At 37.3% G+C, this 13678-nt stretch overlaps 1 protein-coding gene across 5 annotated transcripts in view; it reads left to right on the top strand.

Moving 5' to 3' along the window:
- Positions 1 to 9260, top strand: part of Ctnna2 (catenin alpha 2) — a 1149087-nt gene extending 1139827 nt beyond the window's left edge. For all 5 annotated transcript variants that reach the window (NM_001106598.2, NM_001415842.1, NM_001415843.1 and 2 more), the window contains one exon: positions 8029 to 9260. In NM_001106598.2, coding sequence (NP_001100068.1) covers positions 8029 to 8316 — 288 coding nt within the window. In that variant the 3' untranslated portion in view covers positions 8317 to 9260. The remainder of the gene's footprint in view (positions 1 to 8028) is intronic.
- The last annotated feature ends 4418 nt before the right edge of the window (positions 9261 to 13678 follow it).

Below are 13678 nucleotides of genomic sequence, written 5' to 3'. Positions count from 1 at the left end.
AGGAGATTATTTATGTATACTGTAATGGTACCACACTGTCTTTGATAACTGTCAAAACGTGAACTCTTCGAGAAAGGAAGTAAATATGTTTCCTCTCCCTTTGTCATATAACCAGTTTCAAGGTACAAAAGTACTGAGATTGACAAATAATGTCTGCCTTGAACACCACAGGAGCAAGTGGTAAATTGCTAACTGTTTTTTGCCACTCTCTTAAACAAAAGAAATCCAGCTTCGCTAACTTTATCTCACTATTGATATATGAGGAGGTGAGTGGAAAGAGCAACAAAATGATAATGTACCACCACAGACATGTCATTTCCATTTATGCCAGTATAGGAACATCCTGAGATTGCTCACTAGGGGAAAGAAGGGACAAACCTAAACCTTTCTACCACATCTTTGTCTAAGTTATTTATTACTCCTGACTTGCTAGAGAGTTTTTAAATGTATTGATATAAATTCTAGAAAAGAAGAGACATATTTCAAGGTGTTTCAGATGTATCCTGGTTTCTAGGCAGATCAAATATCTCTTCAAATATCATGGATTTTAGTTTTTGAACATGAAATGTTCTTCTTGGCAGATAATAGTCCCTGTTGCTCTAGGTTTCTAGCTTTTCCATTTATTAACAGCAAAGCTTACTTCTAGCAAAATCTCCCCAAGCCAGTGAGAAATGGGTGACATTTTTGTGGGGGTGGGGTAGGTAATAGCTTTAATATAACTAAAAGAATGCTGTAGTTTTCTGAAAGCAGCAGCCTTATTTCTAATTATTCCTAATTTTTATCATAGTTTATTTCCCCCAAAATATGTAGGCTAGTGCCACTAAAACTACTTCCTACTCGGTGTTAAAGATATCTTATTTAGCCACTCAGAAATCTAGCAAGTGACTAAAATGGACTTCTGCCATATATGGAGAACCTATTCCCAGTTTTATATTCACTGTTATTACCTTGGAGTTGAAGTAATGAAAATAGAATAGTTTCAGCCTTGACATGAATGTTTGCTTTTTCTTAGGCAGCTAAACCTTCCATTGTCCTCAAGAATCCTTCTTTGTACTTATATTCCCAAAGCATGTTCTAAATGGTGTTGGCTTATTCATTTTTTTTCATTTGGCCAGTATTCCCCTTATTTTTAATTTAGAACAGTTTGCATTTCCATGGGCTGCAATCTATATCTATATATCTATATCTATATCTATATCTACATCTACATCTACATCTACATCTACATCTACATCTAGACAGATAGATAGACAGATAGATAGACAGATAGATAGATATTTCATCTCTTAACCATCATTTTTAAATGTGACCAAAAATGGTTCAAAACCATGTGCTACTTTCTTGGCCTTTATAAATGACATCCTGAAACATTCAACTTTTGTACCCCTCAGACCAATAAATTCTCCACTCTTTTTACATTTTTTATTTTTAGATACCGTTTTATTTTTGTTTCTTAAAGAACATGGTGAATCATAAACGGTTTTGTGTTCTATTGCTCAGACTTTAGCAAGCTCCCCATTGTTATGGAGAGCTAATTCCTTCATGATTCTCTAATCAACCAGTCTTTTTCTATTCAAATTAGCTCTTTCTTGATAATGTCATGTCTTAGATTAGTAAGAGAATACTGATGTTTATCTCGAAAGTCTTATGCTGGGAATTTTTAAGGAAATTTATTGGAATTTTTGGGTGTGTGGAGAGAAAAGCATATTTAGTAGTTCATTTTGCATTGTTTTATCTTGTTTTGTAAAAACACTAAATAAGAGAACTTGAATGAAGAAAATCACAAATGAGTATACATATATGTGGGAAATTAGGAAGAATTATTATAAAGTGTGTAGTTTTTCATTTATAGCTCCTGAAGTTTCACCCTGACATTTATCCCTAAGATAACTCCAGCTACATAAAACACATGCCTCCCTCTCAGTTAGCAAGTAATTAAACTCAGCAGCATAACACCTTAACCTTTCCTTTGTTCTCAGTTTTACCTACAAGCATCAATATAAAGTCAGGGGTAGTAGGAATTTGAGACTTGTTCCCCATTGAGAAGTTTAGGAATCCAGACACTACAGGAAGCCCTTGTCCTTGCCCCAACCCTCCCTATATGATTCCAAGGAAATCTTCTACCTCTGTGGTTCCTTGAGCACTTGGCAGCCTACTAAGTTACTCCTTATAGAAAATTAAGCCTTTAGAGTGTGTGTCATTTTTTTCTGGATTTTCCATTACATCTTACTATTTGTGTCTGAGTCTATTCCAGTCTCCAAAGTTGTCACTTAAGAGAAGTGGCTGGCATAGCATAGAAGAAATACCTGCATAGGAAAATGTACGGGTGGGAAAATGGAGAAAGAGCAGGCAGAGGGGAAAAAGGGATTTCAGCATTGCTTCCAAGAGTGTTAGTGAGTTGGGCATGTTCTTGAAATAGTGCATGTTCAGTGCAAACCCAGCTTTAGAGAAACAATTTATCAGTAGTGACTTGAGGTTTTAGGAGTTTTCTGGTAGGTAAGTCATTTCAAGCACATATCATGGCGTTTTACAGCTTTAAAGTCATAAAACATTAGATCACAGGACAACAATCAATGACGGGAAGACTTACATTCAGAAAAGCCTTCCATTAATTCAAAACACAAATGAGGACAGTGCCCAGGCAGACTATCACTATGTGACTTTGTGACGGAAGTTGTTTGGAGTTAAGAAAAATGGGAATGGTGGCAGGGTGTGTGGGGAAACAGGACAGAAAAGTGCCTCAGACACAGAATAATTCACCCTGATTTGCTTCACGGACTGTAATAGAACAAGATGTGAGGAAACATCTGTTGCCTTTTTTTAAAAATAGTACTTTGATATTTTGAAAGATTAGTGACAGAAGTAGGAGAATTCTAATTTCTATGACTAGGGACAACTGACACAGTGTAGAAAAGTGTGAGCCCCGTCCAGTTTGACAGTACCGTGGAGTGAGAGTGTTGGTCAGTGTGAGCAATGAGCACAGTGTGGGTTCTCATAAGGCTTCTTGAATTTAATCCCTGCTTATGGAATTATAGTGGGTCATGTGTGAATCTTAGAACTCACACATGGCAAGCTATATGGCCACTCCCTGGGATGAATCTCCATCTAAATTAATGTGGTCATGCGGCCTGATTTGTTAAATATAGGCTCATGTTTTTAAAATTAACTTTAAAAGAACAGTTTCTCTTAGACTAGCTACAAGGATCACCAACGTGAACAAAAGTGTCTTTAATGAAAGACTAGACTTTGCAGTAATAAGAAATGGCCACGTTGAATATTTGAGGAATGTTGATGGTGATGTTAGTTTTTGAGTCCAATTTAAAGAAAATGAGCTCCAAGTTTAGAACGGTAATTAGAATGGAGATCCACTTGAAGTTCTAACCAGTGGTTAGAGCTGGGTACTAAATGCACATAGGTTGCCCTGAATGTGACTTCAAGACTGTAATATGGCTACAGGTTGAGTTGCTGGGAACGTTAAGCACTGGATAGGAGTATTCAGGCTCAAAATGTCTACACAGAAAATAGTCAGACTTTTAAAAATAAGGTAAAAATCTAAAAAGCAGGTGAGATGGAGACGGCCATAAACTTTGTGATGATACTAACAGAGTTGAGAGGTATCAGGTTTCCAGGCCAGGCAGAGTAATTAGAGACTTTTTGATTCATCAGTAGTAGCTGATAAACAAGACCGCAGAGACTCTGTAGTGCTCCCAGGGAATACTGCTGTTCACGGGCTTTCAAACCTTGTCAAAAGCTACAATTGGTTTTAATCCCTAAGTGAAGTTTCCTCACCTATGCAACAATCATTACCACTTGAGAAATCTTGGAAATTGAATCACATAATTCAATTAACATGACTGAGGCAATGGCATGCACCTCCACATAAGTGCCCAATTAATGTCACTTATTATTATTAGAACTTCACTTACATATGTTAATTTACTCATCTTATTTGGAAATGACACTGCTAGAGTAAAATATCACAAAATAGAAAGCAATTATGTTAAATAGGTGTCCTTAAACCTTGCTAAAAGGAATCATGCCTCATGTCTTTACTCTTTCTAATATCTTTTGGGGATTAACATTTTAGTTAAAACTTTCCAGATAGAAGGTACTTTGGAACAAGCATAAATATAACCCGTCTATTCAAAATGTAAAGAAAAATAACCTATGGTGAAAATAGCCAAGAAGTAGAAGTGGATCTAAAGCAAAAGACACAATATACCTTTGGAATTCAACTTTTGCTTTGTATTCATTTTTTTATTTAGTTTATTGTATTTGTGTAATTTTGTTCAGGGATAGTTGTCTAGGTCTCTCTCCCAATATCTCCCTTAGCAGGTGGTTTGAGAAAAATCACTAGGTTTATATCTCAGAGCCTTCACACTCTCAACAATATATGAGGTTTTCTCACAGGACTCCTGTGTCAGGCTGGGAGACAAAATGGGTTTTGAAGAAGAGACAGGCTCTCTCCTAGCTTTGCTAAAGTATTAGATACCATCTATCTAAAAATGGGATCTATGGCAGAAATCTCCAAACTACTTGTATCTTTTTATTCAGATCCGTTTTATTCCCCAAGACTCATTCTTTAATATATTTGATATTATAATAGGCATATCATGCCCTTTTGTACTAATCATATCTAACCCCCCCAAATCAGTCTTATCACTTTCATATAACTTCTCTTTCTAATTTACCCAGAACACAGAATGGAATTCACTAACTCTATGAATATGTACCACTTATTTTTGAATCCTGAAAAACTGATGTGGAAATGATCATAGTTCCCATTTAGGGGCATGGGAGAACAATCTTTCCAGCTTGCACAGTAATCATGAAGGATGTATTCTAATTGGTCCAGCAGGTTGCTGTCTCTCTTTTTTTTTTCCTTTTTCTTTTTGGAGCTGGGGACTGAACCCAGGGCCTTGCGCTTCCTAGGCAAGCGCTCTACCACTGAGCTAAATCCCCAACCCCGTTGCTGTCCTCTCTTGACCCACTTCAGGGATAATGGGAAAAAGTGAAAATGTAGAATTCAGTGAAACGTTGTGAAGTACTGGGAACAGTTGTTAAAATATGCTGATTGTCCTCTTTGGATTCCGTTAATCTAGTTGTTACCAAACTTTGGCATATTTATCAGAATCGCTTAGGCACCTGTTAAAATGGAAGATTTTTAAAATTTTATTTTTTTGGATTTATATATCTATTTTTATAAAGCTTTGTGTTGGGACTGTAAAGTCACATTTTCCAGGTGATCCTAGCATGGCAATCAAAAGACTGTAGATTGAAAAACATTAACTTAATTCATGCTTGGCTTCTTTCCAATAGTAACATTGAATACACTAGAATTTGCTTATGAAAGTTCACTTTAGAAACCTAGGTGGTCATTCAGAGCCTGCCCCACATGTGGCCCATACATATACAGCCACCAAACTAGTTAAGATGGATGAAGCAAAGAGGTGCAGGCTGACAGGAATTGGATATAGATCTCTCCTGAGAGACACAGCCAGAATACAGCAAACACAGAGGCGAATGCCAGCAGCAAACCACTGATCTGAGAATGGGACCCCCGTTGAAGGAATCAGAGAAAGGACTGGAAGAGCTTGAAGGGGCTAGAGACTCCATATGTACAACAATGCCAAGCAACCAGAGCTTCCAGGGACTAAGCCACTACCCAGAGACTATACATGGACTGACCCTGGACTCTGACCTCATAGGTAGCAATGAATAGCCTAGTAAGAGCACCAGTGGAAGGGGAAGCCCTTGGTCCTGCCAAGACTGAACACCCAGTGAACGGGATTGTTGGGGGAGGGTGGTAATGGTGGGAGGATAGAGAAGGAACACCCATATAGAAGGGGAAGGGGAGGGGTTGGGGGATGTTGACCCAGAAACCGGGAAGGGGAATAACAATCGAAATGTAAATAAGAAGTACTCAAATTAATAAAGATGGAAAAGAAAATAAAAGAAAAAGAAACCTAGGTGGCATGAATGAAACAGCATCGATTGGACCGTTATTTCGATATATGTACTTTGTATAGTCTGATAGAGGTACTAGAGTGAAATACTAAATGGGTTGTTCTAGTTGTTTAGATTAAGTCATACAATGATGCATTATATTTCCATGGACTCATGGCTCAGAGCCATAAACTTTTACTTTTCTGTATCATTGTATGGTAATTATCATACTGATTATCTTTCACGGCAAAGCATGAATTTGTTAGTGTTACAAGAGATTCCAATATACAAAGAATGTATTTTTCAGTGATTTGATCAAGTGTTTAGATGAAGAAATAATTTTGCTCATTAGGTCATAACCATTTTTAACCAGTGTAAAGCCTTTTGAATCTTTTATGAAGAGTAGGGAACTAAAAGCTGTCAAGTAGGGACATCAAAGAGGCATTAATGCAACTTTCAATGACCAGGTATTACATGGAGGAAATTCTGATTACAAGAGATGTCATGAAGTATCATAAATAGTAGTCACAGCGAAGGATGGTGCCACAGGGTTTACAGTTAATGTTCTTCAAACTATTGCTAATCACTAAACTGTACATAGCTCTGTGCTTCAAGTAGCCACAGTTTAAACATAGGAATTATACAATCAGCACGTAACAAAAGCATACACACAGGGGAGTGTCCTTAGTTTAGTTCTTAAACTTTAAGATATCTCTCTGTATTTGCTACTACAAGCAAATGATGGTTGACCCACCATGCTCAAACATGCCTGAAGCTATAGGACGATTTTCAGTCTAGCTAGTGATTTTTTTCTTTCAATAGGCTACATGTAGAATCCTTGATGAAAGAGACTCTGAGAATGCTAGATGTTTTTCTAGCATCTATGGTTCAGTTTCTGTTACTAGTTGGTTGAAACAGATATTAAATGGCCCAGGATTCATTATAGGCCACACAACCTAGCCAATAGTAGAAATTAGGTAAAGCCAAGATTGCTGGTCATGTGATGAGATTCAAATCCTATTATTATTATATTCTCTTTCATTGTTTATTCTAATAGCAGTCTCTTTGTAACTCAGGCTGGCCTCTTTGGTGTTGTTTGTTTTGTTTTGTTTTGTTTTAGACACATTCTCATTTATAAAGTTGTCACTCACCTAGAAGTGACTATGTAAACTAGGCAAGACTTTAACTCCCAGAGATCCGGAGATCCACCTATCATGTTCTGCATGGCCTTAACTCTTGATCCTTCCAATCCCCCCTGCAGTGTTTTAAAGTTGCCCTATCCAATAGGTGGCAGTATGAACCAATAAATCGATTTGTAAGAATGCAATACTTTAAAACTGGATCTCTTCTTTCATCATAGAGGGACTGTAATGATTACACCTAGATAGTGTTTTAAAGAATTAAGCATAGAAGTGCTTGAAATTTTCTTTGAATAGTGTTTGGAGTGTAGTACATAGGAAATCATTGAATAACGCATGGACATGTGGGCTTGCTGGACATTGTTGTACACTGAAAATCATATCACAATAATTGATATTTTCACAAGAAGTATATTTATAACTAGAAATATTGAAGTGTATACTCCAAGATCATTAAGTAAAACTTATGTTTGGACTGGTGACTTCATTTCTATCAGTCTTAAGTTCAGGAAGTAGAAATAATGTATAATGAATTTCCCATAGGTAGAAGCATGAAACTGAAATGAAACCTTTGTGGCTTCTTTTAAAAAGTATTCAATGTTTGGCAAGTACTTTTCAAACATTTGAGTAACTTACCTTTGAGTCTAATAATAAATGTTGCCCATGGGGATACTCACATGCTAAGAATAGGTCTTTGTCTTCAGTGGTATTGGTAATTTAGACAGCTATGTACTATAGAACAACCAAATTTTTCTTATTCTTGGAGCAAAGGTAGAAGTAGGCAAAAGGCTGATTTACAGTGTGCTGACTTTTTCCTCTGATAATTTGCCTATGTGTGACACTAGCAGAAGCACAACACCATTTGATGTGTAAAATTGTACCTGCGTTCTGTGATTTTGAGGCCTTAACTGAACCATTGTCTCTTCTTTTTCTCCTGTTCTAGCTGGACAGTGCTACATCACTCATCCAGGCAGCCAAAAACCTGATGAATGCGGTTGTCCTCACGGTGAAAGCATCTTATGTAGCCTCAACCAAATACCAGAAGGTCTATGGAACAGCAGCTGTCAACTCTCCAGTTGTATCTTGGAAGATGAAGGCTCCTGAAAAGAAGCCCCTTGTGAAGAGAGAGAAGCCTGAAGAATTCCAGACACGAGTTCGACGGGGGTCTCAAAAGAAACACATTTCACCTGTGCAGGCTTTAAGTGAATTCAAGGCAATGGATTCCTTTTAGGACAATAGGCTTCAAACAAGAAAGCTTTTTCTTTCTCCCTCCCTCCCCCCTCTCTGTCCCCTTTCTTTTTCATTTTGATTCCATTTTTGTAAGCATACCTGCTGACTTGTATGCCTCTGGCATGGGGAAATTAAGAGAACAGTGTCTGTTTGCATGTTAGATGAGATGAGATCAATGCTACTGCTCCATCAGTAGCCTGGGAAGGAAGGGGGACAGGTGATGATTTCTGTCCTGAGGTGGCACAGAGCTGTCCTTTGCAACATTCTCTTTAAAGTTGGGCAAAGAGTTCACACTGTGATGTTCACGGGAGTGGGAGGGATGGGGAAAATAAACTTAAACTCTACAAAAGCAAACTCTAATGCATGCAAGAATCATTAGGTTGGCAGGTATATTCATAAGTGAAAAACCTGGAAGTGTTATGGTAGAGCATAAAACCTGTACTGCTTCTGTTTCGGTGCAAAAATGTACTAGCCAATACGCTGAAGTGTGTGGCCCACAAATTGAACAATTTAACCTCAACGTCACATATCCATGCTATCATGCGGATTCTTAACTGAGGAGAAACTAACTCATCCCGTCTCAAATGTTTCTTTAATCTGCATTCTGTTCTTTCTTCCTGGTAGTGCCATTACTAGTGTTCCTCTTATTTTATCCTCTCTGCTGAAGACAGGAAACATTCCTTGGAGACACTTGGATCCTTCTGCGGACCCCGATGATACAAAGTGGAGCTCAACTGTCCTTCCTTTTATTCCTTTCTTTTTTTCTTTCTAAATTTGAACTCTGACTTTGCTAGACATAGAAGGCTCAATGGTGGAATGTTAGAGCAATGGGGATTGACAGTATGTGAAGGTTTAGAGGCAAACGCATAGGTGTGTAGCTGGGAGTGCTGGTATCTAATATACCATTGTATTCACTGACACAAAAATAAACACATTTAATCTTGACACCTGGGTTGTGTTTTCTTTCTCTGTATGCATAGATAATATAAGAAATATCCTTAAACGTTGATATCAAAATACTTCTTGTTTGATTTTTCAAATCAGCACAAAAACATATGTATTCTCACAGTCATTTGTTAAGAAAAGGTATTTTGTAGTTTGTTTTTCCATATGTTTCACCTTCAAACTGAATCTGAGATGAGAATGCTTGCATTTACTTTTCCGGGCCAATCAAGCTTCCCTGGGCTAAATTTTTAAAACAGGAGATTTAAGATTTAAAGTTAAGATTGTATTAATTTCAAAATATTTATTCACTTCCTTTGTTTTCCTCTTGAAATTAGAAAAACAAGGCATCAATCACATCACCAAAGAGATTCTAAGTGTCGCTCAGCTTTGGACTAAGGATTGGGGAAAAGCACCCAGTTACACAGATGAATAGTTGATGTCCATTGGAGCGACATCTACAAGTTACACATTACTATGTGCTGCCAGCAGATGCTGGACAGAACATGTTTCTCAATAACATAATAATTCCATGTATTTCACATGCACTTAAGCTGTGTTAGCTTATGTGCCTTCTCCCAGAGGGAACCGATAGGAAAATAATAGAAGGAAAGAAAGTACAGTCCAAATCCTTATTTGGAAATGGTTCTGCTAAAAGCCCGGCTGGCTGATACTTAAAGCACCACTGAGAACCTAATGGAAGAAACACTATAAAAAGCAGTAGAATGATTTTCAGCACTAGTCATTAAATATAGGCCTGCCCCTTAATTTGCATAAGCATTCAGAGACACAGTGACTTATCCAAAATTTGTGCCAGGTCATAGGCTGAGTGCAATACTCCAGTACTTAGCAACTGTGTGGGAGACATTCCCTCTTGGCTTTTCTAGCAGGGGTAACCAGCATGCCACTTGTCTACTGATCAGAATAATAAAGACAGCACATTCTTAGCCACATTGACTTAGTTCTAAGAAAACTAACCTCAGAAACAATGGCAAACGAGTTCTTTAATATCACCAATATCATTTTGTCCTCTGAAGCTTTCACAGATGAGGGACATCCCCTCCCATCCCTTCTCTTCAGGATGGAAGGACACAGAGGTAGTCAGGGGTTAAAAAAGATATCAAAAGTATATCATCGGATAAAAGTATCAGCCTAGTGTTCATAACTAGGTATAGAGTCAAGAGAATGCTAACCTCAGTGACGCAAAATTACTACTGATAAAATTCTTCATTTATATGCCATTTTAGTTTTTAAACTAGCAGAAAGAATTCTTCAGAATAGCCAAGAAATTTAAAACATTCAGAAGCTTTCTGGAAAATTTCGAATATAAACTGTAGATGTCTGAAGAACATGGAAAGAATGTCTTGGACCTTGACCTATAAAATACTTAGATACTTTAATATGTATGTATTTCTTATGTATGTATGCTTTCTAAAAATCAATTCTCAGTTTTGCTTACATCTTAAGGTATTTCACAAATATGCATAGTCCTTGCTTGCAATTCTTCTTCAGCAAACTTCATCCCTGTCCTATCGTTGCCATGATTGCTCTTGTGATCAAAGAGAATGGTGACTTTGCAAACCCAAAAGGTATTTTGTGAAGAACACTACAACAATGAAAGAGCTGCTAGTTTCCTAATGCCAAGATCATTTCTCCAATGGGAAATGTTAAGAAGTATACAGTCCAAAGTATTATTCCTAAATTATAAAATCAATACAATAGCAAATCAATCAATCAGTCAATCAATCAATCAATCAATCAATACTGCAGGGTAAGAATACAGACATCAGGACATACTGAAATATTAGTATTGAGATTGATGAAAGAGGCAGATGCAACAGAATTGTAAATACTTGAATACCTTTTAATTATGTGGTGCTTCATGGGTATGTGTAACTAAGTACGGTGCCTGTGGAGGTCAAAACAGAGCATCAGATCCCCTGAAGCTGAAGTTAGCAGGTGATTATGATCTGGCTAGCACAGACGCTTAAAATGAAATTGTGACCCTTTTCAAGAGCAGGGCATGCTCGTAACCACTGAGCCTCCAATGTATCACAACTAAATATATTTTTGACACATGAAAGGCACACTAACTAATTTCATTAGAGATATTAGGAGGGTGAGGGTTTGACAGCATACTGCAACAGAATTTGACAGTCACAGTGAACATAGGGTCCTGAAATATAAATGTGATGAGAGGGCTGAGGGTCGTCTGTGTTGACAATGAAATGGACTGGAACTTTGAACTTAGATGATGGCATTAAAGAACAGCAAAATCCAAAAACTCAAAAGACCTACATTCATATATTGAAATCAGAACTGAAAATTGTCAACCAGAAGATGCACCTTCTATAGACACATAAGACTTTCCAGTAACTTCTGGCATAGCTAGATATGGATGAATAAAACTAAAATTCATTCAAAGAAAACACTAAGAGTCAGTTAAATATCTGGAAAGAAATTAAGGTAAACTACAATGGTATGTTCAAACTGCAGTGGTATATTTGAGGAGACACTGGAATGGTAAAACCTATTCTGCTACACACACACACACACACACACACACACACACACACACACACACACACACACACACACTTTCCAAAAAAGGAATGTTAAGTATAGAAGGGTGGTCATTTCTGGTTTCATCAAGCAAGATGATACCCACCCAGGGGTATCATAGGAAACTTAGAAGCATTTTGCTGACTGCTCCATCCCATTCTTTGGTGACAGTATGGTCAATACAAGTGTCAATTCCCAGTTCCACAACCAGGGAAAGAAAAAAGTAAAACTTCTGTCCAATGTTCTTCCTTGACTGGTGTCTGTTGACAGTAAGGGTTTGTGCCCTAACCCCAAGTGTGCTGACTAGAATTGAGATATAGGGTAAATGCCGAAGAAAAAGTATACACTGGGAAATTCCAGTATTGCATGTTTCTGGAGGTAAGAGATCTGAGAAGAATATCAGATGACACTTAAGGTATGGGAAGAAACAATGGCAAGACTTCCACAGAATGTAAGAGATTTAAGAGCAGTTGTATAAAGAAGAGCTTTGGGAACAACAGACATGTGTAGGTATGAAGCGGCCAGAAGATTATATTCCTTGTACAATAAATATGATCCACTAAACAAAGTAGGTACTTATTTAAATGTTCATATACTTCGTATATGACACTCAGATCTCCAAAAAATTCATCAGATGAAATAAAACTATAAATATGTGGGCAGCAAAAAACAATGAACAAAGAGAATAAGAATAGATCTCCAATGCCAGATAAAATGGACTTTAAGTAAAAATCATTAGAAGAGAAAAAAGATACTGTGTAATGACAAAAGATCAATGAATCATGAGAATGTAATAATGTATGTGAACCAGATATTAATGCCTCTACATATGAATTAATGAAAGAATAGCAGGGGAACGTAGAGGATTCGACAATAGAGACTTCAGTGCTGCACATTAAACAACCAAGTTAATAACACTACATCTTTTAACAACACTACATCATTTCAACCCAAAAGATACATACGGAATCCATCCAACCTCAGAACAAATATTCTTCTGAAGTGCACAGAGGATTTGGTCCAGGTTAAATTATGTGATAAGGCACAATGTCAAATGTTAAAGACTTAAAACTGTACAAAACATACTTTGTGGAAATTTACTATGAAATGAAATTAGAAATCAGTGGAAAGTATCATCGGGAACCTGCACATGTGTGGAAGTGAACTCACTCTTAATCAATGGTGCAAGAAACAAAATCATGAGGCAATTAGAGAATATCTTCTAGAGAAGCTGCACCTAACCCTCGAGAGTTTTGAGGCCCAGGAAGGGGCAGGGTGGGGTGGGGTAAGGTGCTAGTGACATCTTCTTGCAGACAGGGAGGAAGAATAGGATGAGGAACTTTCAGAGGGCGGACTGGGAGTGGGATAGTGACTGGACTGCAAAATAAGATTAAAAATAATTTATAAAATAAAAGAAAAAACAGACAAAAATGAAAATAAAAAGCCAAATTTTAATATATTAGTGTTGAAGAATAATCTGTAGTTGTGAATCCTTATATTAAAAGGTAAAGTCACAAGCAAACTTCAAGTTATACTCAAAGACCATTATATAATAATAAAATAATGCCAACTCCATGAAAAACAAAGTGTTATGGTAAATCTTTGTCAACTTTCATGTGCTAAAGAATGGGCACATAGGTTGTTGTGCATTATTTCTGAGTGTGGCCATGAAAGTTCCAGTGATCTGGACCCCGTGTAAGGAAGATTGCTGCCTTCACTGATGTGAATGGATGCTTTCCAGTCACATAGTGTCAAGAAGTACAAAACTGCAGAGGAAGGACAAGTTGAGCTAGAACACTTATAGTCTCCTGAGCTTGAAAGGCAGTGCTCCTGCTTCTATGACTCTCACAGTTGAGCTA

This window comes from Rattus norvegicus, chromosome 4 (genome assembly GCF_036323735.1).
Source record: "Rattus norvegicus strain BN/NHsdMcwi chromosome 4, GRCr8, whole genome shotgun sequence".
Classification (NCBI taxonomy): Eukaryota; Metazoa; Chordata; class Mammalia; order Rodentia; family Muridae; genus Rattus; species Rattus norvegicus.
This window is presented reverse-complemented; position numbering and strand designations above follow the sequence as displayed.